Source organism: Tribolium madens, unplaced genomic scaffold (assembly GCF_015345945.1).
Source record: "Tribolium madens isolate multiple individuals breed KSU strain unplaced genomic scaffold, Tmad_KSU_1.1 Scaffold_1;HRSCAF=32;Tcas5.2_LG8, whole genome shotgun sequence".
Taxonomy (NCBI): domain Eukaryota; kingdom Metazoa; phylum Arthropoda; class Insecta; order Coleoptera; family Tenebrionidae; genus Tribolium; species Tribolium madens.
Genome location: NW_025400984.1, coordinates 758,061 through 785,407, shown reverse-complemented (window position 1 = coordinate 785,407; position 27,347 = coordinate 758,061). Strand labels below are relative to the sequence as shown.

Here is a 27,347-nt window from a genome sequence, read left to right as displayed (position 1 = left end):
TATTTCTTCCTTCACGATTGTTCCATACTTGTTATTTTATTGTATTTCTTGTGTTTATTTTTGTTTTGTTTTTTCGTATTATTTTTTTTATTTCCATTGGTATTATGATTAAATACAGGGAGTTTCACATAATTTTACGAGACCTGCGCCTGTAAGATGCAATCAGTAATACATATTCCGATACGAACTCGATTACAAATTTTGAAAAATTGGATAACCTTCTCTAGTTTGTTCACCCTTTCAAAAATTACAACGTTTTTAGTTAGTTAGTGATTAAGATAGATAAACTAGAATCATATTCATGCCATCTCTTGTAGAACAAAAGATAATTGTTTCTAGGAATCTGCAGTTTATAGATATTAATGAAACAGTGATTAAATAGATAAATGTGTATTTTTTATATCCAGTGGTTTGTGACTTTTGTATATTTGGGTGCGTGCATTAGGCGCAAGTTTCGTAAAGTTGTGTGAAACAGCCTGTATTTAAGTATGCATTGTTAATTGTACAATTGTAGAATTGTAGCGATCACATTAATTTGTAATTGAGTATTTTATGGACTTGAATCCGTGTGTCTTTTGTGACTGATATGCTTAATTATGAGATCTAAACTGACGTCGTTTTAAAGACTTTTTTAAAATTGATTTGGTTTTGAAAAATTTTAATGATATAATTTTTCAATAGATCCGCATCCACATCTAATTTTGTTGTTATTGATTTTAGTTTTTTGTCAATCCTGATCCTGGATAGACAATTAAATTCGTTGTGACTTTAACCACCATTGCACCTGTTATATGAAATGTCAAGTTGACATTGTCAACTGTTAGGACCTAACAAGTGCACCTGTATTTATTCGCGCTCTAGCATTTTTCTTGAAGATTCACGTACTTTTTACAATAAAATTTTATTTTAACTTAAGTACCACCATTTTAGCTTTCAAATGCCATTTTATTTCAAGTTGCAATCCAGTTCAAACGTGCAGTTTAAATAACGACAGACGATTTTGGGATTCATAAATTACTTGGTGCTTATTATATTATATTTTATTATCTTTGGTCTAAGTGGGCTCAACTTTTCCACCTGTACCGAAAAGGGACGCAGTCGCGCGCCACTTCCCATTGCAGAACTTCACGTTTCCAGTAGTTAGTCTTGTGCGCCGCCACCGGAACGCCGCCACCGAGTGCCGGCTTTAAGCACGTAGCACGCGTTTGTGATGGTGTGTCGTGAATTCTGAATTGAATTATGAAGACACTGGATTTCGGAATTGGATTTTTTCTAGCGGCTTTGTTGACAGGTTAGTGGCTTGGGAAAGGTTAAGTGATTTTTTGGCCATTTCCGGGTTATCCGGAAATGTTGTGATTTTCCGCTGGCGGACAGTTGCTAGTTGCAACTACAATTTATGTGTCTGGAAACTTTTTCACCGTCTAATATTTTATTAAATTTCCAAACTATGTAGGTCTTTTGCTTCTAAACTTATTACAAATTCAGTAAAAGAGTTGATTTTAACACATTTGGGCTCTTAAAAACTGTACTAATAGTTTGTTTATGTTAATACTTGTATTTCAAGTATTAAACAATTTCTTTGTTCTATTTTATTTAAAAGGCAGTAAGCTTAATTAGCTACAACGTGTAAATTTTTTGTCAACTATATTGCGGGTGGTTTAATTTATTTGTGGATAATGTATGTATGTACATACCTACAGGTTCGTCACGAAAAACTGAGGTAGTAAGAATTAATCCAGCTTCGATATTGTTTTTTTGCACCAATTTAAATATTATTGTCTTTTCACAAAAATATTGTGAGTAAATGTGAAATAAAAGCAAATAAATAGGTATAGGTATTTTGTAATTTTAAAATAATCCTTGACTCCAAAACCCATGGCTCTTGAAATTTAAGAGTTAATCTGTGATTTTTATATTTAGTATTAACAAAATATTAATCATTGTTTCTTTAATATTAAAACCACTTGACCTTGACTGATGTCAAAGTTCAATAACGAATTCCATTACAAATGTAGATATTTCTCATAATTAAAACAACATGACGCTAACAGAAAATAATTTCTGGATTAATATTATTTTGTAAATATGTGCAAACCCTCATTAAAGTTTCATGCCGCCATATTGCTCAAAATAAGAGACGAAGGATGAGTATATAGGTTACACTGACGGACAATAAAATTGCGTACACCATTTTCTTGCTGGATTAAGTGGACATTAGCATGACATTAACCTTGTCAGTGTCAAATAGTAAAAATGCCAAAACTTACTCAAAATAAAAAAAAATCTTATACTTCCTAAACTGGAGGAGGGCTATAGTCTCAGCTAGAGCATAAAAGCGGTTGCAGATTAATAGAATTTACTCAAAACCATAATTTTAAGAGTGAAGAAGAGGTGGAAACAAGAACCTACCTAGTATAAACTTTTTTCTAAAAATTCTTTAAAACTTCAAAAAAGATAAATTTACACATTGCAAAAGTTAGAATAGAATACCTAAATGTGTTGTTCTGTACATATTGTACAGGGTGCTGCATTTTGGATGTCCGAATAGGGAATCTCCGACACTATGATGTTTAGCCAAAAACGAGTGATACATCTCGCATCTCGCTATCTTCTTTTGTTTTCGACTTACAGACAAAAGTTGACATTTTGGCGAAATCTAAAAATATTCATATCTTCGTTATTATAGAAGATACGGATTTGAAATAAAGATATTATACAGGCACTTTTTTACGAGGAATTTAATAATGTAGTTAACAATTTTTTTCAGTTATTGGTTTAGCCGTAATAAGATAAACTTCTATTTTTTTAAATGGAAATCATAGGCGGCTATGGCAATTTTGAAAAGCTTATTTTTTTCTGATCTAAAAAATATATATTTGTAACAGAATATTTTTTTATAATTATACTTAAAAAATGAAATACATATTTTGTTTGATAATAGTTGGCCATGGAAAAACTATTTCATTCCAAATGTGTAAATAATAATCAATAAGGTATAAAAATATAGATATAGATATATAGATATCGATGAAAAAATAGATAAAATTATAAAAATTTAAAAAATATGATAGGTATGTTAGAAGTATTGAACAAATATGCGAGCGCCTCAGAACAAAATTATTACATATTTTTAAAATATCCAAAAATAGGAAAAACAAATGTGTCAACAGTCAACACAATTAGAAAAAACATTTTTTTGATGGTCTAATGGAGGTAGAATAACGTTCCACATAGACGGGTATTTGAATAGCCATATCGTCATTTTTGTGTCATATAAAATATATTTAATTGAAGAATCAAAGCGGCTTTTTTTACAACACTCTATGTATCATTAGAAGTTTACAATGGTAATGTTAGCTTGTTTAAAAACAAAGAAATGTTATTAGTCGCCAATAAGTTGATTTACGATTTATTTTGCATTTTTTTCATTACTTAATAGGTACTTAGAAAACTCTTTCATTAGTGACACTGGTTGAATAATATAGTTTAAATCCTTTTAGTTAAAGATTATTACGGCTAAACAAACAACTGAAAAAAATTGTGAACTACATAATTAAATTCTACGGAAAAAAGTGCCTATATAATGTCTTTATTTCAAATCTGTGTCTTCTATAATAACGAAGATATGAATTTTTTTAGATTTCGCTAAAATGTCAATTTTTATATATAATTTAAACATGACCTGCAGCTGCTGGAACTGAAAATTGAAAAGATGTATCTGGATTTCGTGATTACTAGTTTAAAAGGTATGTTCTCGCAAATAACTATTTCAAATTTAATTAAAAAAAAACAATTTCCATATTGCGAAGGATATAAAATTCTTATCAGTAGAGATAGGACACGAGTTATTATTTGAACTAATATTATTTATACGTCATTTTCGAGGTTTATATATTGCTTTATATTTATGAATAACACTGTATATCAAATATGACATACGAGTGATTGCAATGTCTAATTCCGTCCCGTTGGCAGCATTGGACAAATTTCAATATCGAAATATCTACTTTCTAAATGGTTCATCATTTGATCACATGCGAAGTTTTGACGTACCATCTAGAAGGCTATCCTGATTAGACTTAGGCAGCAAGAACCGAAATTGCATTTTTTATGACATATGACCTATTCAAGTATTAACTACGAAATGTGAGTTGATATTGCAACGGCGCAAATGTTGCACTGTTATTGGTTGCTGCTATGACCTGACCTGACTTGACCTAATCCGCGCATCTTAATAACCTACTTTAAAATTTCGGTCTTAGAATTTTGATTAAATATTTTTTCAAAAACTGACTATTTCTTCCAGCGTTAGCTGAGCTTTTTTAAATTTTGTAAAAACTTAAGAGTTTTATTTAAATTTATATTAATTTTATATTAATGTCCAAGTCCAAAAATTCTTTCAATATTAAATAAACAATAGTATATTATGGAATAAGTGTTATAAACAACACTTAAGACACGATTTTTATGTCTGCACGAGCAGTGGGTAGCAGAGCGATTGTTTAATAAACGAGTGTCGTAAGAAATTTATATACTTTTTCTACTACCAATTAAACAAATAATACAAATTATAAATTATTTTAATTCAATGAGGTATTTTTTTACGCTGAATGCCAAACTGATAAACGTTAAATTACCAGTTCAATATAATATATACAGGGTGTGCCAGAACTCGCGTCCTAGAGAAAAATGGCTTGTAAGGTAAGATATGGTAAGATATCATTTTCCAAGTTTTTTTGCTACAGGCTATTAGAAGAGGAAACAAGGAAGCTGCATCCTAAATTGTAATTCTATTTAATGTTATTTGTGGCTTTTATTGGCAAAATGTAAAAAATGTATGACCGATAGAATTTTTTAATAATTTTTTTATGTTCCTGGTGTCTTTTTTACCTGAAATTTTTCTCAGGGGCGCGAGTTCTGAAACTTTCTGTATATAATATTTAATAAAGGTGGTTACCCTTACCATTCCTAGAAAGATGCCAATCGATTTACCGAACACACTGTGTAAACTAATACCCAACTAAAACTTGTAAAATGAGAAAGATCCGGCATAATGGTTGAAGATAAAATCTGTTTTAATTTTTCTAAGATAACTTCAGCATTTTGGCTTCTTAACAGAGAATAAATTACTAATATTTGCAAATCATTTTGTAGTGAATTCATTATTGACTAAAAAATTAATGTTTTGTTCTTTTGTGCTGATACAAAGGATATTGTTTTATTTTTAGAAGTGACACACAAAGTACAACCTTTTGAATTTTACATCTACCATCCTTTTACTGTTTATTGACTGCTTGTTGCATTACTTATTACTGCCTCGTTACCCTTAAAATTTATTTTGCTACGTTGTATATTCAAATGGTGTTTATCAAAGGCGTTATAATTAAATGTGTGATGGGGTAATTGTCCGGGAAATAGTTATTTCGCCTACGTGAATTTCGGAGTTTGTTCTGTGCTACAGTATGCCTAACACCTTTTCATAATACAGATATAGCGGATAGAATAGTTATAATTTATTGTATTTCATCACAAGTTGATTCAATCTTGAAATTGGAAAAAAAGTTAATCTTGATGTATGTAACGCGTGAGCAACGGAATTTCATTTCAGAAGTAGCCTTGGCAGAGAGAGATAGACATATGTAATGTAATGTAAGTCATGAGTAATATTAATCTCGTCGTCTGCGTTGATTGACAGTAAAAAAAAGTGTACGCAATGTTAAAAAAATGGCCGTTGGGGGAGCGACAAGTCTGCGCTCCAATGGAATCTGTATACTTTGGTTTGAAACCTTGATAATTTTTTGTATACAAAAATTTACCTTTGTGTTTTATGGGTTGTATAATAATTTTTTTCTAAGAACTATATCAAAAACATCAACAATTATTATAACATTTTATAAGCAAATATATTTTTATTTATTAAAAAAATAAATATTTACATTTGGGTTTGATAGTTATTTTTAATCTTTACAAATTTACTAGAAAATTACAATAATTTTTATTATTTCTTCAATACTTCTGTAAAGGAAGCAATAAAACTTAGGCCTCAATGATGTTAAAGGTAACAACAACTTCGAGTAAAAAACACAAGGATTAATTTTATTCCCTATGAATTAGTTTTCTACATATTATTCTCTATTATTTTTTTGCTTTGAGAAAACCCCTTGAGAATTTCCTATATATCTGTTCAAAGTTGTTTTGGATGGAGCTTTAAAAACTGACTTGTTCTTGCAAATTCATAATCTTTTGGAGAAGTGTACCTCTAGGCAATAAAATAACGTACTGTAACTTCAGACCATCTTGGGTTTTTTAGGGAATAATTATAACTTTTGCTCGAGTAAAAACACAACCCTTGATTCTAAGTCCAAGTTGAAAAACACAATTTTCGAAACTCTTGTCGCTGACCTAGGTGATCTACAACAATGAATTATTAACACAACTGAAGAAATAAATTACGAGATCTAATATAAATTTAAAAGAAGAAAGTGGATTGCTTAAAAGTAGTTTCACCGTTTATTAACTGCGAGTAGTTCAGTTACTCAAAATTAATAGAAGACATACATGAAAACTTCCAAGGCCCTCCTTGAATCAATATTCCGTTGCTCACATGATATTTAATGTAAGCGATCTTTGGGAAACACATTAATTACTCGAATGTCTAAAGACTTAAAAGATTCGTATTAAAAATTACCAAATTGACAAAAAAGCAAACATTTACAACTTAGAAGGTGGAGATTCAATTACTATCAATAAAATTAACTCAAGATAAAAAGATATTTTAACACATATTTACTTGTCTGAATCAACAGAAAGACATCGATTATGTTGTTAAAATTTTGCCCTAATATTTGAAAGAATTTTATGAAAATTAACCTTAAGACAATAGTTTAACGTCTCCAAGTAGACGTAGAAGAACCCTAAACCCTGTGTTAAATTAAGATAGAACCCATTTAGAATTTTTGGAACCAGTGATGCCACTGGTGGTACTTTCGAGTATCTTTGTTGTATTGATATTGCGATATTAATCTCTACCTACTAAATAATCTACATTTTAAATTTCATTAGAATCCTTTGGCAAATAATAGATCCTTCGGTTTTGTCAACACATCTTTGCGTTTCACGACAGGGCGTTGAACAGAATCTTGCCAAAAAAATATTTTCTGTATTTTTGAAGATTAAATAGATAAATTTATGCGGTAACTTCTTTCAGCATTAATGGACTTTGTTTAACATAAAATATCTTTTTTTTTTCGAAGTCTCTGAAAGCCTAAAAATTTGTTGTTATTTTACAGCACTGCGTGCGCAATTATCTAAATGTGTACGACGTTGTAAATATAAACCGTAATTTCAAAAATTTAATGCAAATTATTGTGCAAACTAGAAATAAATGGTATATCACACATAACAAACTATGAACGAAGCGATGAGTGCGACCATACTTCGTTTTATAAAATGTGTAGGGATAATAAATAATAAAGTAACAGATCTTTCAAATATTCAAGAGTTGAAAATTGTCCGGACAAAGAAAATAACATATCATTTCTCAGTAATTCACCGTGAAATTAGCTGCATAAAGTTTAATGTAATAAGTAATCATATGATCAAAAGTTTTTCCGGCAACTTTGTTCTCGTTGTAAATTCTTAACTAAATTTGCAGGCAGTATTGCTAAATGGAAAGTTCTAATGTGCAGTGACTTATTAGCAGTTCAAAGCATTTGTATTGTTATTATTTGTATGAAAAATTTATACAGTAATAAGACAATGAAAATGATTTCAATAGCTGACACGCTAACGAGATCAAATCTATCGAATAGTTGAAATCAAGATATAAAAATATGGAATGTAAGCTATTTCGTCTATTTATTGCACCGCAACTTACAATACCACTCTCGCAATTTGTAAAATCCTTCGCTAAGGGTGTACATGCTATTTTTTATCCGCTTCGGAATCGCAATAAATTCAATTTTTGTCGTTGGAATAAGAATTGAGTTTTCGTTAAGCGTTGTAATGTAAGAAGATTTGGGTGCGTGTTTGTTTTCTCAGGCTGTAGCTTTCGCAATAACAATATTTTGACAAGAAACACAATTTTTATAATTTAAACTAATCTTCCTTTCTAACGAAAGAAACCCCTCAGGCGTATCCCCACAAATTGTCTCACAAAATTAACCAAACATTCTTGTTGTTTTTCACGCAAAGGACTAATTATGACCTTGTTACCACCGGATATACACCCTCAAAAAGCTTTGTTCACAGCGGGGATGCAACTTATTCAATTAGTCAAGCTTTACATTTATGCCATAACAAAACACGCAGACTTTTACTACACTTGCAAAAATATTCGTGTTAGTCGTGTTTTTAATGTTATTCAAAATCGATAAAAATAAAAAAGGTAAAATAAAGGAACATTCTTCACCTTTTCTTAAAGCTAATAAAGAACAGGCAATCTGATGCGGGCCCGAAATAAGAATCCTTTTTGCAGAGCTTTACCTAACTTGCACTGACGGATTGGAAGACGTATTAAAAATAATCTCGACGACAAAGAAAATGTATTTCAGAAATAGTACATTATAAACGAGGTGGTAATAATAAAGCACATGGGGTAGGTAATGATAGGTAATAGTACCAGTGAGGTTTGTATACTATTTTATTCACAATCACATCATTTTTAGTCAAAAATTTGAATGAAAAAGAATTTTAACCAATTTAAGATCTAAACATGGTAGGCAATCTTTATTGATTTTTGAAATTTCAGAAATGTCAAAGAAGATATAGAAATAATGTGTGAATCTGATATTAAAATTGTTGCAAAGGAGGAATGTATTCCCCTAGAAGTAACAGAAACTGCTACAGAAGCATTTGAATATTAATTTATCAAAATATTGTGCGTAACTTGACAGAAAGAACAATTCCCGGTATTTTTCTAATCTAAACGTTGGCAAACCTGCATATTACCACCCAAGAAATGAAATAATATTACTTCTCATGAGATTTAATGATGTGTTTCTCATCCTCTAAAGGTTTAGTAATCAGCAAATTACATTAGTGATTGTGAATAATAGTACATCACATGCGAGGTGGTAAATATGGCATTACCCCGAGTGCTTATGTATACGATCGAGAGGCGCCAGCCTCGAGATCGAATAAAGCACAAGGGGTAATGCCATTACCACCGAGGTTTATTTGCTATTTATTATTAATGCTATCACATTATTTTCAGTCAAAAATTTGAGTAAATAAAATTCTAACAAAGTTAAGGTCTAAACGTGGTAAGCCATCCAAACGGCGTTTGATTTTTGACATTTTAGAAATGTCAAAGAAAATATTGAAATAATATATAAATCTGATTTAAAATCGTCGAAATAGAGCAGTGTACTCTCCCAGAAGTAAGAGAAACTGCTACAAAAGCAATTGAATACTAATTTAGCAAAATATTATGCGTAACTTGACAATTTGAAAGAAAAAATTCCCGATATTTTTGTAATTTTAACGTTGGCTGTCCTGCATATTACTGCCCAAGAGAAGTAATGTTATTACCCCTCATGAGATTTAATGATGTGTTTCCCAACTTTTAAAAGGTTAGTAATATTAGTGATTGTGAATAAACAAAATTACAATAATTAATAATAAAGATATAAGTATTGATTATAAGTATTGCCAAGTATCGCCATGCAATCCTTGAAAGTAGTTGGATTATTACGTTTATGTGCAAGTGATTCACTTGATTATGTATTTTAAGGGTTGGTTTAACCTAATTCTTACAGATAAAATTGTGTATAATGTAGGTGTGGCATATCTGTTTTTTACATACTAATCAAAAGTGCGGGAGGTTTTATGTTGTAGTGCTTATTTCTATTCTGAGCACTCAGCGACTTTACTACCATCTTGAAGGCTCATGGGCCGCTTCTGGGCTGGACGCCCATTACACTCTAACAATGTGAAACAACGTAAATGAAGTACATAGTTATGTTGATGGTCTACTTTTAACACAAAAAAATTTGTTTGCATATATAATAATATTTTCACAGTTTTCAGTAGCAGCGCAGATATAACATTTGACCTGTCCCAGTGACATAACTAACCACTCATAGTTCAAGTCTGATTTAATATTTACAACAAACAAAATTTAAAACAAATCGAAAATAAAATTTAATCCAAATCTTCAAATACGAAAACCACTTTCATCATCACTTTTTCTCAAATTTATAATTAAATCTTCCAAAACATTTTATAAAACTGTCAGCACAACTGTCAGAATATAAAAATAAAAAATTTGTAAAGATTTTCAGTTTAAATCTGATCGCCTTGGAGAAAAATTTTACTGGTTGCTAAGAAAACCGAATGGGTGGAGCAGATAAAAAGTAATCGCGGCTTCAGTATAATAACACAAATAAATATTAGCGATAAACACATATTGTTCTAAAGTATTGGGTATGGATAATACATATTGTTTACGAGTTTGTTTATGGAAATGTTTTGTTTTAAGTTAGAAGTGTTTTAAATGTTCATCTTTGTTTACACTTTAGTTTGTACAATGAATAAACATTAGCAATATTATTCACCGGACGCCTAAAATTTTGCGATTTTTCACATTGCAATATTTTGTTATTCTTTGTCGGATTTCGACGAATTTTTGTTCGGTTTAAAAAATGAACTTTGCAGAACATTGTAATTTAGTTCAATAATATTTCTAGTTTTGTCTTGTAAATGTTATGCCTAAATGACGAGAGCACTGTTTTTTTTTTATTTTTTGTTTATACTGAACTGTAGTGTGCAATAGAGACAAAATTAAGTATTTTTTTTTTGAATGAGGAATTTGTTTTAAAATTTTATCTTCTAGTACCCCAAAGATACAAAGTATTGGAAAAGACGTTGCTTTTCTAATGTTACTGAATATTCATTCAGAAAGTAGGCTACATAAAAAGTTAGTTAAACCGAAAATCATTGCTTATGCCACCAAAACAGCACAATTACGTTTTTGAACACGAGAAATCTAAACTTAGTATCGTACTTCCAAGGATTACAACAAGCAAAACTGTTAATTATTATTGGAAACTTCCATGCGTCTATTTTGACGTTTTGGCACATTCGAACAATTCATAGAAATTCAATAAAATGTAATGCTTTTTTTGAAAGTTTATATCTCTCATGTCTCAAGAATTAAAATTATGGAAAATGTGGTACATAATTCAGAAAAGAATGGATGGGCAATGATCTGGAATCAGTAAAAACTTAAGTTTGTCTCTGTTGCACACCACAACTAAGTACAAAAATAAGTAAAAAACAGTGCTCTTGTCTTTTATTAAATTAAATTACAATGTTCTGCAAACTTCATTCTTTAATTTAAACAAAAATTTGTTGAAATCCGACAAAAAATACCAAAAATATTGCAGTATGAAAAATCGCAAAATTTTAGGTATCCGGTTAATTTTGGCGGCCAGTGTATTTGTTTGGGGCAAGTTATACAGGCTGTTCCGGCTAAACATTAGAAGTATTGGGAGTTCTAACAATGATATTTATCTAAAATTTTGTTTATAGCCATAATCGATTAGGTTCTGCTCCATGAAAATATTTTCAAGATGGCGGCACTTCCTATTACACCGGAAGTGGATATCAACTTCGGTATTTTAAATAAATATAAGAAAAAAATTATTAATAAATAAATAAATATAATAAAAAAATAGAAAGCTATGCTTTTTATTGCTTTTTCGGATTACTCATGTGATTATGAGAGTGTTTTTATTAGCCTTTCCTATGCCTAAGTTTAACCGTTTTCAAAATTTTTAGACCTTTTTAAAAAATTTTGGATTCTAATCTTCCTATTCAAAAATCGGTAACTCTACCATTTTTTATTATGTTAAAATCGTATTTAGGTATACGAGAGAGAAAGATTAGATCTTTCCTTTGGTGTTTTCATAATTGGAAAAAAAATAACAAAACGGCAAAATGTAAGGTTACGTTTAGGAAACTTCAAATACCCTTAACTCAATTTTTCTAAATGAAACACCCCAATTTTTTCTTCACTTAATGGAGGAGAATTTAGTTCTGCTTCCATCTGTATTAACATTCTCTATACCTATGTTTGATAGTTTTCAAGTTATACTACACTGCCCGTCAAAATTAACCGGACAACTAAAATTTTGCGATTTTTCACATTGCCATTGCAATATTTTTGTTATTCTTTGTCGGATTTTGATGAATTTTGGTTCGGCTTAAAGAACGAACTTTACAGAATATTGTAATTTAATTGAGTAACATTTCTAGTTTATACCTAAAAGACGAAAACACTTTTTTACAGTTTGTTATACTGAGCTGTGGTGCGCGGCAGGGACAAACTTAAGTTTTTTCTGATTTCAGATTAAAATGACGCTTTTCTATGTGTTCAAAATTTTTTGCTTGCCATTGCAAGTGTGGCTAAAAAGATTCTAAATGACGGCTACTATTAGCTCTTAAAGGTTTGCAACCACTTGCTTTGATGAGCAAAATTATCGTAATACAGAATTAGGTAGATTTATTAACTGAATTCTATAACAATTAAATGGTTTTGTTCAAGACCGTCAATACAAATTAACTAACCGATAAATTGGAAGGACTTGTGAAATATGCAACAATTAAATCAATTTTATTCAGCTAATTTTTTAAATGCAATTTTACTGTTTGTTTGGATTTACTGAAAAAAATATATAATTGTTTTAGGTTTTATTCTCGAAATGGTGCAAACGATTGATTGTTTAATCGAATAGATTAAATTGCAATTCTTTAACTCTAAGCTACAGACAAAGAATTGACCTTTATGTTAAAACAAACAAATTAACTATTTTATAATTCCACACTGAACTATCTCATTTTTGTCTCTTCACTTAGGGTGTTAACACAGTCTTAACAACTTCTAGGGTAGGTAATCACTCGGCCTTTGTGCCAAAAGGTTAAGTTTTAACTGGGTTAATACTGTGTGATTAGGTACTGAATAGCTAGCGGTATGATCCTCACACTAAGACCCTTGAATTTTTTGGAAAGATAATCTTCCTCAAGTGCAGGGGGCGAAACTTTTGAATTACCAGACGGCGTCTCCGTCCACGAAGTCAAAAAGTGTTTAAAAATGTCGACAAGGTAGTCCTTTTCGAGCACTACAAGCTGCATCAATCAGATATTGATTTCTGTTACTCCTGAAACCGGAAAAAAATAAACACTAATTTCCCATGTTAATTTCCTATATCCAAGCCTGCTTGGGACAACCTGTATACAGGGCAGTTTAGATAAGATAATGAGCCTGACGATCTGGCGATGCAACCCACAAAACAAATTTCATTTACGTCTTGATCTAATTTAATTAAGATTTGCATTTGCAGTCCAAGTTATCTGATGTCGCTCTGACAAGCAATTTATGATTTATAAAAAAAAATTGTTTGTCTACCTTTAATGTTTCATTCGTTCATACATTTTGTATTGGGTTTACACCAGAAAGATTTCTCTGACTTCTCTATCATTCCGCGAGAACTGAATGGCACTAATGATTGTTCTTTGCGCTGATGTCAGAGTGACATAAGATGATAACTTGGGTTCAACTTGCAAATTCTAATTTAAATTGGATCAAAGACGTAAATGAAATTTGTTTCTTGGGTTGCATCGCCAGATCGTCAGGCTCATTATCTTATCTGAACCGCTCTGTATATAATGACTAGAATTCGAAATAAGAAAAATATACAATTTCAAGATGTTTTAATTATACATACAGGCTGAATCACTTACACAGGGTGACAAAAATAAAGTCATGTCTTGACAACTTGATAAATTATATATCATTTTGTTTGTCTCAGTGAGACAAATCAAATGCAATTAAAAGAATTTCAAAAAGTCCACACACTTTGAAGTAAATCACTTTTTTCTAATTTAAATGATTTTGAAATACTTCAACTTCAAAAAATCATTACTCAATAACTGTTATACCGATATCCTTCAAATAAAGACCAATATAAAGGGATGGACTTGCCCTTTAGAATGATATCCAATTTGAAATTGAATATTAACGAACTTTTCTTCGAACAGTGTTCGAAGAAGTTCGAAGTAAATCGAAGTAATCTAAGAAAAACCCTAAGAGTAATTTTCTTTGTTTATAACCACTGTATAGAGCATCTTTTTATTGGTTAAAATCCAAATTTTTAAAATAATATACCGAGTGGTTTTCAAGATATGATTTTTTGAATTTAAAGTTTGCTATTCAGGCAATGCGCCATATAGGAGAAATGCATGTTAATCTTACTTAAAATTGCATTTTTATAAAAGTATTTGTTTTAAGACTCTTCTTTTGCTTAAAAATGGTCAATTGCATCTTCTTTGTTCTAATTAGATTAAACAAAAACTGTTTGTTTACTTAAAACAATTGCATTAAGCATCACTCGAAAGTGATGAGAAAGCAATTGCTGAGAACATTTTCCAAAAAAAGTTCAGAAAGCTAGAACAAAGTGAACAAGTCGGAATCTGAATGAAAAGTGATTTGATTTGAAAAAGATTTGCCTTTATATTTAAGGCTAGTGCCTTAAACTTCTAAATCCTCTTTACTCAATGATCAGTGGTCATTTTTAGAACAAAAAACTTTTTATTTGCTTTCATTAGTACGCAAGTACTCTTCGATTTGTTTTAAGTAAACAAACAGTTTTTGTTTATTCTAATTAGAACAAATAAGATGCAATTGACCATTTTTAAGCAAAAGAAGAGTCGTAAAACAAATACTTTTATAAAAATTCGATTTTAAGTAAGATGAACATGCATTTCTCCTATATGGAGCAATGCCTGAATAGCAAACTTTAAATTCAAAAAATCATATCTTGAAAACTACTCGATATATTATTTTAAAAATTTGGAGAACAACTAATAATAAGATGCTCTACACGATGGTGATGAAGAAAAAAAAAATACTCGTAGATTTTTTCTTAGATTACTTCGATTTACTTCGAACTTCTTCGAACACTGTTCGAAGAAAAGTTGGCAAACATTCAATTTCAAATTGCATATCATTCTAAAGGGCAAGTCCATCTCTTTAGAATGGTTTTTATTTGAAGGAAATCGGCCTAACAGTTATTAAGTAATGATTTTTTAAAGTTTAATTATTTCAAATTAATTTAAATAAAAAAAATATTTAGTTCATAGTGTGTGGACTTTTTTGAATTTTTTTTAAGTGCATTTGATTTGTCTCACTGAGACGAACAAAATGATAGATAATTTGTCAAGTTGTCACGACATGACTTTTTTGTCGCCCTGTGTTATAATAAAGACACTGACCGATTTTAAGACGCAACCCAAAATACATTTTCACAGTCAACGTTGACAGTGTGATCAATTCCACTTTTCTCCCCTTGAATTCAAAATGTATTCAAACGACGAAAATACTGATAATATGATCTTGACAAATGGGGAATGTGACAAAATACTGTGGCTGAATCTGTACCGTCAAAGGTACTTCGTAGGATTCCAAATTATAAATTGTCAGAGCTATCACAGATGTCTATGTATTATATCCTTGAAAATTTTTATATAGTGGTATCTGAGAAAGTATTTTGGGTTGCGTCTGAAAATCCGTTAGGGTCTTTATTATACAGGGTCAGTCATAGGAGAATTACTTTGAAAATTAATTAGTTTGCAACCAAAAATACCTTTAGCCTATGTAACTGGATATAATATTTTATTTGAATTAATTCAGTAATCAATATGAGCTGGATGAAAATGAGTGAAGTCGTTAAAATGACAAGTAATTGTCTACTGCTTCAAGGACTCTAATTTCATTTTCGAGGTCAGTAGCAGTCCTCTGACGAGGTCTTTCATTGGGGAACAATCTTGTCGTAACTTGGCTTCCAGTTTTCTAAATGTTTCAGGAACCGGATGCATTCGATTTGGATACCTCTCCAAGTACAGAGCTGTTGCCGCAGAAGCATTTTCTTGCATGCCCACTTTTTCGTTATTTGTGTAATAATACATGGTATTAACGAAAATTGACTGTTACTTTTTAAATCTCAAAATGAAAAGATATGCAAAGTATTCTTGGATTCAATTTTATAATTTTTCAAAATGAGGAAGTTAGACGCCTTTGTGAATTGTATAATGGGTTGCTGCCCAAATTATTTCAGAAGTAACTCTCCTGTGACTGACCCTGTATATGACTGACCCTTTGGCAAAACGTTTTACTTCTTGTATCAACTGTTTTTTTATTTGAAAATAATTTTTAAGTGCACTTATATGTTTGTGCAATATGTAAAACAGGATCATGATAGTTGTGAAAAAAGTTATAAAAAAAGAGATGCGATTTGCATATACATATATTAAAAAGGATGTAGAAAATACATATGTTGTATGAACCTATTTTTAAATATGCAGCGCCTTCTTGTGCACTGTCTAAATAAATAAAACTGATGTAAAATGTTAAAATATAAGAGAGTGATTTCTCTACTCATTCGTGGAACGAAAGCATTCCTCACTTTTGATTAAATTAACGCAATTTGAAGTATATTGTTTCAGAATCACAGTAAAAATTTAATGTAATTGGTGCTTGTTATTTCGCTTCGCTGCCAAAAATCAAAATTAATTAATGTTATTCTCAGTGAAATCGAAACGTTCAGCTCCGGTTCATATGAAACTAAATTAACATTTTCGTTTCAATGAAAGTAGCTGAATTAATGAAATATTGATGTTCCATTTAGCTGATGAAACCGAATTATCCTCTATTGTCAGTTTGAAATTAAGTCATCGAATCAAGCGGCATTATACAGCTGAATAGTGACCTGAATGTTAGCAAAAAATTGCAATTGCGTTACTTGAACGTATTTGTCAAGATCTAGACAAATTGGGAATTGGAAATTGGAAATTATGCATGGATAATGGTTTGCATCACGAGAGGTTTATAATCATAATGTTGCAATGCAAAAGTTCCATAATTTATTCAATTATTAACTGGACTTTAAATTTATAAAAATATTTGTCAACTAATATTTTGAAATCTAGACAGTAAACATTGATAAATATACGGTCGCTAAAAGTATGGATACAGTTAAATATTATAAAACCAATTTATCAAAACTTATTGAAATTTGGTATATGCTTAAAAATATTTATTCTTCGACACTGAAAATTTACGGTTTTTCTCCCATATAAGGAAATTTTGTCAACTGTTGGGCATTTCCCAATACGAAACGTAAGATTGTTTTTAACAGATTTAAAGCAAGTTTAAGCCTTATTGAGCCTAATTTGAAGAATAAAATGTTGTATTCAATTCAATTCAATAAATAACTATTAAATTCTATCGCCTCAGATGTTTATCAAACTTATATCTTCATTTGTTCTGAGATATCTTGATTTTTTTTAATGTCAAGAAGGGTCAAATTTAATATTTATAAAGAGAACATTTTTGTCTGAGTTCTGTCAAATAATTAAATTTTGAAAAATGTATTTTTTTTAGCCTTAGCTATATCCATACTTTTTAGCGACCCTGTATAGAAAGTCGCGGTCAATTCATAGTGGCCATTTAAAATATTGCAAAGTTGGCAGCCTTCATCCCGCCACCTCTAGTGTGAGGGTTGTCTCTTTGTTGGCAGAAGTAACAAAATTGTGGCAACAATTGTGTCAGGCGCAGTAGATTTTATATGTGAAGTATTCTAACCCAACTTTTTCAGAATTGCCATTTTTGATAGATATGTCCCTAAAAAAACAATTGGATATTTGAAACTGCATTTACACAATTTTTACAAATTTACATAGGGAAGTGGTCACTATGAATTGACCGCGACTTTAGACTTACTATTCAGGGTTATTCATAAATATGAAGCAATATTTGAACCTCAAAAATGACCTATAAAATGATGTTAATTTAAATAATAAATAACTCGTGTCCTGTCTCTACTGATAAGAATTTTACAGCCCTCGGAATGTGGGTATGGAAATTTGATTTTTTTGTAATAACTTTGGAACTATTTGACCAAATATTATAAAATTTGGAACATTTCCCTGTGACAACATACCCTTTAAACTGGTAATCACGAAAACCGGATACATCCACTCAATTTCCGGTTCCAGCAGTTGCAGGTCACATTTTCTGTGTTTTTCCAATTTTTTGCTCTCTTAACACCAATTTTTTATTGCCCAAATCGATAGAGTAATTAATTTCGATTAAAAAACGCATAACCTTTAATACCCCTAAAATGGACCGTTTCAAAGATATTTTAATTTAAACTGAGGACTGCACAACGCTGAAACCAAAAAGTAGGGATTTTGAATGGATGATATCCACGGTAACAAATGACCATGGTCTCACTAATCGCTGTCAGGCATCTGTCAACTTTGACATTGGACGATTATTAGACAATTAATCGAAAATATTTAATAAAAGAGTTTACCTCAGATTCCAAACGTAACTTAGAATAAATCCAAATGGATCTCGTAGCATTTAATTCATAAAAAATTCACAAAAATTTATTGTCAAAGTTAACAGATGCCTGGCAGGGATTTATGTGACCATGGTCATTGGTTGCCGTGGATACCCTTTATTCAAAATCCCTATTTTTTGATTTCAGCGTTGTGCAGTCCTCAGTTTAAATTAAAATATCTTTGAAACGGTCCATTTTAGGAGTATTAAAGGTTATGCGTTTTTTAATCGAAATTGATTACTCTATCGATATGAGCAATAAAAAATTGGTGTTAAGAGAGCAAAAAAATGGAAAAACACAGAAAATGTGACCTGCAACTGCTGGAACCGGAAATTGAGTGGATGTATCCGGTTTTCGTGATTACCAGTTCAAAAGGTATGTTGTCACAGGGAAATGTTCTAAATTTTATAATATTTGGTCAAATAGTTCCAAAGTTATTACAAAAAAATCAAATTTCCATACCCACATTCCGAGGGCTGTAAAATTCTTATCAGTAGAGATAGGACACGAGTTATTATTTAAATTAACATCATTTTATAGGTCATTTTTGACGTTCAAATATTGCTTCATATTTATGAATAACCCTGTATAAGGTTTCAAAATGTTTGACATCGGTCGGCGTTGAAACTGTAAACCAGCATTTAATTTTAGTTCCAAAAAAGTTACTAATGTGAAATTTTTTTATATCGCGATACGTTATAACAATGACATTTCGGGTGAATTTTGTCTGAAAAAATAATATAAGTACAAAAGGAGGAGGTTGAGAATTGAATCGGAAAAGAAACGGTGAAGTTTGAGGAAAGTTCGAAAGGAAGAACAGAATGCAGGAAAGTAGAAGTGCAAATAAAGAGAAGATATGTATAAAACGAGAATATGAAATAGAAGAAAATACTGGCAAAATTCTGATGTGCACTACAGAACAGTAATGGGGGGGTGTAATAAGTTTTAATTTGAACGCGAAGAGAGGTGTAAAATGCGTGGAAAGGCGAATGAGACAATTCGACATTTACTGAATGGATGTGATCTCCCTAATGAAGGAAAGCAGGATAAGCAAAAACGAGATATTATTTAACTAGCAGTAGAAGTTAAAGTTACATTTTTTATAATAAATTTTCAAACATTATTTCTTTTTATTGGAATCTCTGAAAAATCCGTTGTATACGTAACAACGGCAAACCCCTTCTCGTTCTCGTTGAGTGAGATGAGATAAAGATAAGCGTGGCATTGTTGAACTCAAAACTTCGGTTAGTAAAAAAAATATCCAGAAAAAATTGCCTTGAAAAAGACAGGTTTTCTAAAAAGAAGAAACGTGGAACAGAAGGGACAGTAGGAGAGAAAAAGCACAAAATCTATTAAAAGCTACAATTGTCACAAATTTTTAAATTGACTATCTTTAACCTCAGTGGGTGCAATTGTACAAAAATGAACAAGTACAAATGTTGCCACCTTAAATTTGAATTTCCATTACCTACCGAGATGTCAATCATTTGGAAACGCAGTATATATATTTTTCCAATTTCATCTATTTATTTTACGCAATTTTTGATGAGAAATAATGGGAATTTACGACTCATTTTAAAATTAATTTGAAGTGATACTATCATTAAAAGGCGCTTATAAACTTCGTTCTTTTTATGTACAGTGATGGACAGTGAATTTCGTCCACCCAATTCCCGTGAATTTACAAAAATTCACTGTAGTCTGTGCTTAATTGGCATGATAACTGATATAAATACGTACCGTCAAATTTAATCAAATTTGAACATGCCAGCAGTAAAAGAGTCAGTAAATTTAATAATAACTAGACATGACTGATTTAAGAAATTGCTATACCTAAAGCTATAACATGACTTTGGAAACTTAAATCAAAAGAATATTTAAATAGAGATCCACAAAACAAGGACTATGACGATGACATGATTATTATATTAGAAAGTTGATAGTACTGCAACAAAGGATTCTGCTGAAAAAAAAATTTGGTCCCTTTTGAACGTTGATTTTGATTTAATTTTTGCATACGCCACTATTAACGCAAATATACGCTGTTTCAAAATTGACGTTCGAGGCTTTGGGATTTGATTCAGGGCTCAGAGGGCTAATAACACAAATCAAAAATTAAGACGAAAAAAAAATTCAATTGTCCTTCGTTATTAGTTATTGCTAAAAATGTAAGTAATAAGTTTTATCATAATATGGTCCAGTTAGTTGTGTAACATAATTCATTAGGTGGCCATAGCCACGTGTGCTACAGAACGTTTGTGCTTTCATGAAAAATCGCGTGAATGTTTGCCTTGAAGTAAGAGGAAACGTAATTGAGCGCATTTTATGATACAACAGATGTGGCAAATATCTTGCTTTATAATATTATTTGATCTTAATAAGATTTAAAGTTTTGTTTTTGTATCTTCCGTCTTACCCGCATTGTTTTGCCTGTCTGGGTAAAATTGTGTAAAAAAACGAAGTCTGTGGGTCTCATTAAGCTTACAAAATTAATCCAGTTCTCTGAAAACAAAAAAACAATTTAAAAAAAATGGAGTTTAAATTTGATATTCTTTAAACCATAAGAAAGGAAAAACCATTATTAAAATAATTCACATTCAGACAACTGCAAACAACTGCTTTGATTAAATTGGAATTCCAGTCTTCGTGGAAATTTATCCAATTTGATACAAAAGATTCTAAAACATTTATTATTTATTGGGCTTATTTTTTTCACTCACACAAATGTAAAATTTTACTTTTATCGAAACATACCACAGTATTGCTTCAGCTACAGGGTAATTTTAAATGATATAACAGGTGATAGTATAGCTGAAAAGAAGTCAAAATAACTCAATTTGCCTTCTCCGAATTTTTATTGTTTTTGAAATTCAGAGGGTTTTCTGCTTCGAATAAATTTAAGTTCAAATTGTAAACAAATATAATTGAATCTCCACCTTCTAAGTTGCTGAAATTTTAAATTTCATAAAAATCCGTTGGCAAATAACAGAGATATTAGATACCATGTAAGTGTATATACTTTCGGATCCCTTGAAAGAGTATACCCTTTATATATACTAGATGTCACAAGTAAAAGTTTTACTTTTGAGCCTTGGAGTAAAAATCCTATTTTTGTGCCTAGGCGATTTTACCTTTACCATGACTTTTACCAATGGCTGTTTTTTGTCTCTTGCACTGCTTCAGCAATTTCAAGAGAGGTACATTGTAGATCATCAACATTTATCATTTTGCACCACCTATTGCACTAGTCATTGTTAAATTAATAAACACTTTCGAAAATCTCAACACAAATTCCGTTATTGACGCGTGGTGTAAACAAACGTGTCCCAAAAGTGGCCCAACTAAACAAACGTTCACCTTCGCCACATAAACTATCACTTTTACTCCTAATAACATAATATACTATTACTGAGCAACTGCAAGTTACTTTTATAGCTTTGCTTTTTATTTTGTTAATTAGCATCTATTATTGTATTGTGTGGATATTAGTTTTACTGGGCGTTCATTATTTTTATTCACAATCATACAGTATTATTCACGAAAGGGGTTCTTCAGAATTTTTGTTTGCCGCAACCAACAATATTAATATCACTAACTTCTAAGTTAAATATGATATTTCTGTTAAATCAGAAATCAAAGTACGTTGGATAGATTTGTAAAAAATGTCAGGTGGGTAGATAACCTATATTTAATCAAAATTCAACGAATGAATTTGTTTCGGTGAAATACGTTGAATTGCAACAATTTCTTACTTAAAATCGACAGTCTATGACTAGTGATAACCAAAGTATTGCATACAATGTCGCCAGAAAATAGTGTCAGAAAATTGTATTTTAGCAGTTGCACTTTTATCGTCTTGTATTTTTAAAGTATTTAGCGGCAACAATTTATCCGTTCTATTAAACTAAAGTAGTTCGTTAGGTATCTGTCAATAGGTAGGTACACAGCTTCACCAAGTAGTTCTTCAATAATTATCATTTTTGTTAACTCTAAAGACGCCGCAAAATGGATCCTCTAAAATATTGTCATAATGTGAAAAGAAAAGGTTTCCTTTGTTGTTTTATTTAAAAGTGTAACATGTTGTGCTATAGAAAACATAATTTTGCACTCTTTAGCTGTTTTTGCAGCCACTTGCCGAACGTAGCTTTAATTAAAACTGGTTCTTTCAACGAGATAAAGTTATATTACTTCAGTAAAATTATCTTCTGTCAAAAGCTTTTTCAATTTAAGCAACAGACATGCTTTAATATTTAAAGAGACGACTTTTTCATTACTATGAAAATAGATATACATATTACATTTTCAATGTTTAAATGGAATCTAAAAATAATTTTCTTTACATGAAATTACCAATCTGTTACCTTAAAAAAACATAGGTAAATGTAAAACAAGCTGTTCTACGCATATATATCGACCCATGCCACGAAGATCATCCTACGAGTATATTCATATTCAACATATATTTATATTCTGTCTGGGTGCTACTAAATGATTTTTTAATAGTGTTATGAATTATCAGCTTTAATTAAAAAAAATTCTTGTTTTTAGTTTTCGTTGAATTAATTAAAGAAAAAAAAACATATTTTAGATTGAGCACAATATTTTTATAAAACTTATTCACTAAGATGATCCTAAAATAGCTATTTATATGTTATAAGTATATAATATAGGTCCTAATAAATAGGACAAGTTCATAAAGCTTAATTATTTATGAATAATATTCAAAGCTTTATGTTCGATTTTGGAGTTAATTTTTTCTACGAGGATATACAAATACAAAATTAATAGATACTAAAAATTTCGATAGTTCCGAAGCTTGCTTGTTTTTGTTGTTTTACTTACGAAGCGGTTTAATAACTATTTTGGTAACACACAAAATTGACAAGCGGCTGTATTGCTTTAATATTATGGACGTCGTCCATAATGAGCTACTTTATGGACAATAGACGATATCATAATTCATGAATTATAATGCAGTCGAACACAAAAAATATTTAGATACAATATCAACTGAAATGTGCCTTTTTTTGAGTTACCACAGTCTTCGTTGCATGGGTCGATATATTTTCCTAAATTTAAGACAGGTGAATTTAATATAAATTCAATCCTTGAAACTATTTTGTGATACTTGATCCTTATTTTCATTATAACGGTACTGTTCTATGAATGATATTTCAACGATATCGAAAACGGCCTACAAATTGTAACGGACGTTGATGGGTATTTTGCTATACAAAAGGCACATTCACCAGAACGATGGTCAAATTTGATATTATTTGAGGTTATGATTATGAATAATTTTGCCAAAATCTCTTAATATCACGATATAATTGTTAGAATATTAAGGTATTCAGTACTTTTTGTGACACTACAGGTGATACCAAAAGATTTTAGTAATTATCTGTCATCTTGTCAAGTGAACAAATTGATTAATCAAAGACATGCAAAATATTTGTCAAAGCACTCTTGAGTTTTTTTTTTAATGATAATATGTTAGTTTAAATTAAGTTGGAGAACTAAGGGGTAGCTAAAAAAAGGCAAAGTGTATTCTTGTATAAAAAGATTTTCATTTGATTTTCAGCAAAAATTGTTGATTTTAATGTACGAGTATAACACATTGAGAGACTTACGCACGTAAGTTAAACAACTAAGTATCTATGTATTTTTTGAAACATAAGATGTTAAAAAATGTCTCGTGTCTTATTTCTTTCAATAGTGCCATCAAAAATTGTTTTCCTATTTATTCAATTTCTTTATGCCGCTAACGAAAGATTTATCCAACAATGGATTTTGTGATTACTTGTCAGAAATTTATTCTTAAAATTGCGAACGCTTCACGAATTCGAGTATTCAAAAAAATTTTACTTGCGTATAATAAAACGTTTCATTTTTCACTTCGTAATAAACTGCTTTTCACAAAGCAAATAAGCTCTGCACATTTATATAAAAAAAAAACTTATACTAATTGCACAATTGTGCGAAATAAATCAGTAGTTAAAATAAAAATTACACTTAAAGAAATAAAAGCAATGAGTCTTGAATACACAGCACACTGTGCATACTTATGTTACAATGAAATCTAATGTCAAAGATCGTTAGCAACTAACAACCGCAGATATACAACAATGGATGTATTTTTTATCATCTAGACGATAAAATTTCATTTTAACATGAAGAAAAGAGTGGATAAAATTCAATTTTAACAATGAGGATTGAATAAATATCTATCATTTTCACCATACTGCGTGTATAATAATGTTATTTACCACGTTTGTGGCGTAATAGATTACTAGAATACTTGTGCTTTAGGGATCAGGTGTATACCTGTAAATTTTTTATTTAAAAAATCAACACAATTGAAGCGTTTTTAAAATTGTGGATCAGGCATGCAACTACAAGGGGAACTGGGTGGGCCATGGCCCACCAAAAATTGTGCTGGCCCACCCTTGCCCATGCGCTTCAAAACAATAAAACATAAAAATAAAAAAAATATTACTGCTTATACGACTTTAACATAGTTTTTTTTTTACAGAAGTATCATTTCTAGAACCACTTTTCAGTGGCATTAAGTTTTTTACGACATTTTTGCTGGTTTTTAAAACATGGTGTCTATTGTTATCTGGTTTTATTATAACATATGGGTTTTACTTAGCCTACCTTAAAAACTTTGCCCCACCCAAATATGAGGGTCTAATTCCGTGCTTGATCAAATCAAATCCTTTCAATTTTCTATTAAACGCAGTGGTGAGACTACTGTTTTTATAGAGATAAAAACTGTGTATTTCTTTTGATTTAATTTTTTTATGCATTTCAATACTAATGATACTAATAATATGTACGACTAGGTCGCTCGCTAAGTCAGATCAAATAAAATCAACTTAAATTACGTCTCTTGCATATTGCAATGGTTGGTTAAGTTCTCTGTATGTTTTAAATTTATATAAAATTTTGAGGTTGGATCGTGCAATTAATTAACTTTAAACTACGCTCGTGTGACTTTGTGAAATTTGGAATTTATTTTTTTGGACTAATTACTTAGCAGCAAAGTGTAGGTACATATTTTCTCGTAGTATTTTCCACGTACTTATGTATGTATAGATGTATTCGTTCAACAAAAAAAAAGGATTAAAATGGAATTTTTGGATGTAGTTTATGAAAGTAAACTTTTTTAGTTTAACAGCATAATATGTTTGCAGATTTAAAATATTTTCTTCAATGTTTTAATAATTGCATAGGCCAATTAATAAATGAGTTCTAAATGAACGACTAACTGCAAGATGCTTTTTCTCGTTTAATAAATAAATACTCGTAAACATTGTTATGAAACTTTAGGGGTTTTAAAGTTGCTGCGAAACGCTTGTTAGTCTTTGACTTTTCATAAAATGAATGAAAATTCCAACGTAATTTAATTACAGATGCATTAGCTGATATGTCGACAAACAAAAACTTTGATGTTCATTTATTTGGTAGCTTCTCCTTAAAATTTGGAGAATCGACAAAAATGTCGATAAGATAACCCTTTTCGAGCACTACAAGCTTTATCAATCAGATTTTGATTTCTGTTACTCGTACTCCAGCAGTCGGAACTTATTTCCCATGTTAATTTCCTATATCCAAGTCTGTCTGGGACACCCGGTATATAAATCTTTTTTCACAACACAATTTTGTCCTTGAGATGTAACTCAAATGAAAGGATAGACTTTAGTTGATACCATAATTATAATTATATGCTTATTAGGAAAAAGAACTACGGAAATTTGATACTGTTCCTTTTCGAAAAAATTATTTATCTTTGTTCTGGAATCTATCTCGATATTTTTTTTTAATTCGCCTTAAGATTTTATTATTTTTATTCTTCGACACTGTCAAAATTTACGGTTTTTCTCCTGTGTAAGGAAGTTGTGACAACTGTTTGGCATTTCTCAATACGAAACCCCAGATTATTTCTAACAGCAATTTTAAGCCTTGTTGTGTCTAATTCGAAGAATAAAATGTTGTATTCAACTCGTCTTCGTGTAAATCGGTTCATTTATTCCACTTCGTGAAAGATAAACATTTTCCGCCAGCCTATAAGCGGTGGTCCGATTCTTTTAAATCATCGTGTATACTATAAAGGAAAAACACTTACATAATAGGAGTATATCGGGTGTTTCAAAAATGTGTGGCATAATTTTAACCACGAATACCCCTCTACAAATGAAAATAGAGAGCACAGTATTTACTGACCTAACTAAATGATTTTTTGGAAACATTTTTGTTATCGTTTATCCGATTATTATGAAACTTTGCATGTCAAGGGACAAAAAGACACTCCATGATATGGTGTAAACGGAAGTCTTGTAAAAGCTATAGATTTCCGGTGATAAAGTGACTCTTCCAGTTTTTGGGTCATAACTCTTTTTTTCAGCCTATTAACAGATATTTTTGATGCCAAAAATCAAAAGCCTGATCATTTCTTCATAAAAAAAGTACTTGTTAATATCGCTAAAATGTACTGTTCTCGAGTTATTTCAGTTTAAACAAAACTCTACACCGCGCTGCAAAATCAAAAAGTATGAATTTTGACCTTGGAAACCAATCCACTACGAATGACATAGCTGTCAATGCTGTCACATTTAATGTCAATTTTATTTAATCCAAGGTAAAAATTTGATTATTTCTTGATGATCATAGCAAAACGCACGATTATGTGTTGGAAGAAACAATGCATAAGCATTTTTTAAGTATAATTATAAAAAAAAAATCTGTTACAAATATACAGGGGTATTCATAAATATGGAGCAATATTTGAACCTCAAAAATGACCCATAAAATAATGTTAATTGAAATAATAACTCGAGTCCTATCTCTACTGATAAGAATTTTACAGCCCTCGGAATGTGGGTATGGAAATTTGATTTTTTTCTAATAACTTTGGAACTATTTGACCAAATATTGTAAAAT

The 27,347-nt window shown here is 30.5% G+C and overlaps 1 protein-coding gene across 1 annotated transcript in view; it reads left to right on the top strand.

Annotated features, from left to right (window-relative positions):
- Window positions 1–1,181: 1,181 nt before the first annotated feature.
- LOC123004020 (basal cell adhesion molecule-like) overlaps window positions 1,182–27,347 on the top strand; it is a 167,949-nt gene continuing 141,783 nt past the window's right edge. Inside the window, exon 1 of the mRNA XM_044397121.1 lies at window positions 1,182–1,291. Within this exon, the coding sequence (XP_044253056.1) occupies window positions 1,240–1,291 (52 nt within the window). The 5' untranslated portion in view covers window positions 1,182–1,239. The remainder of the gene's footprint in view (window positions 1,292–27,347) is intronic.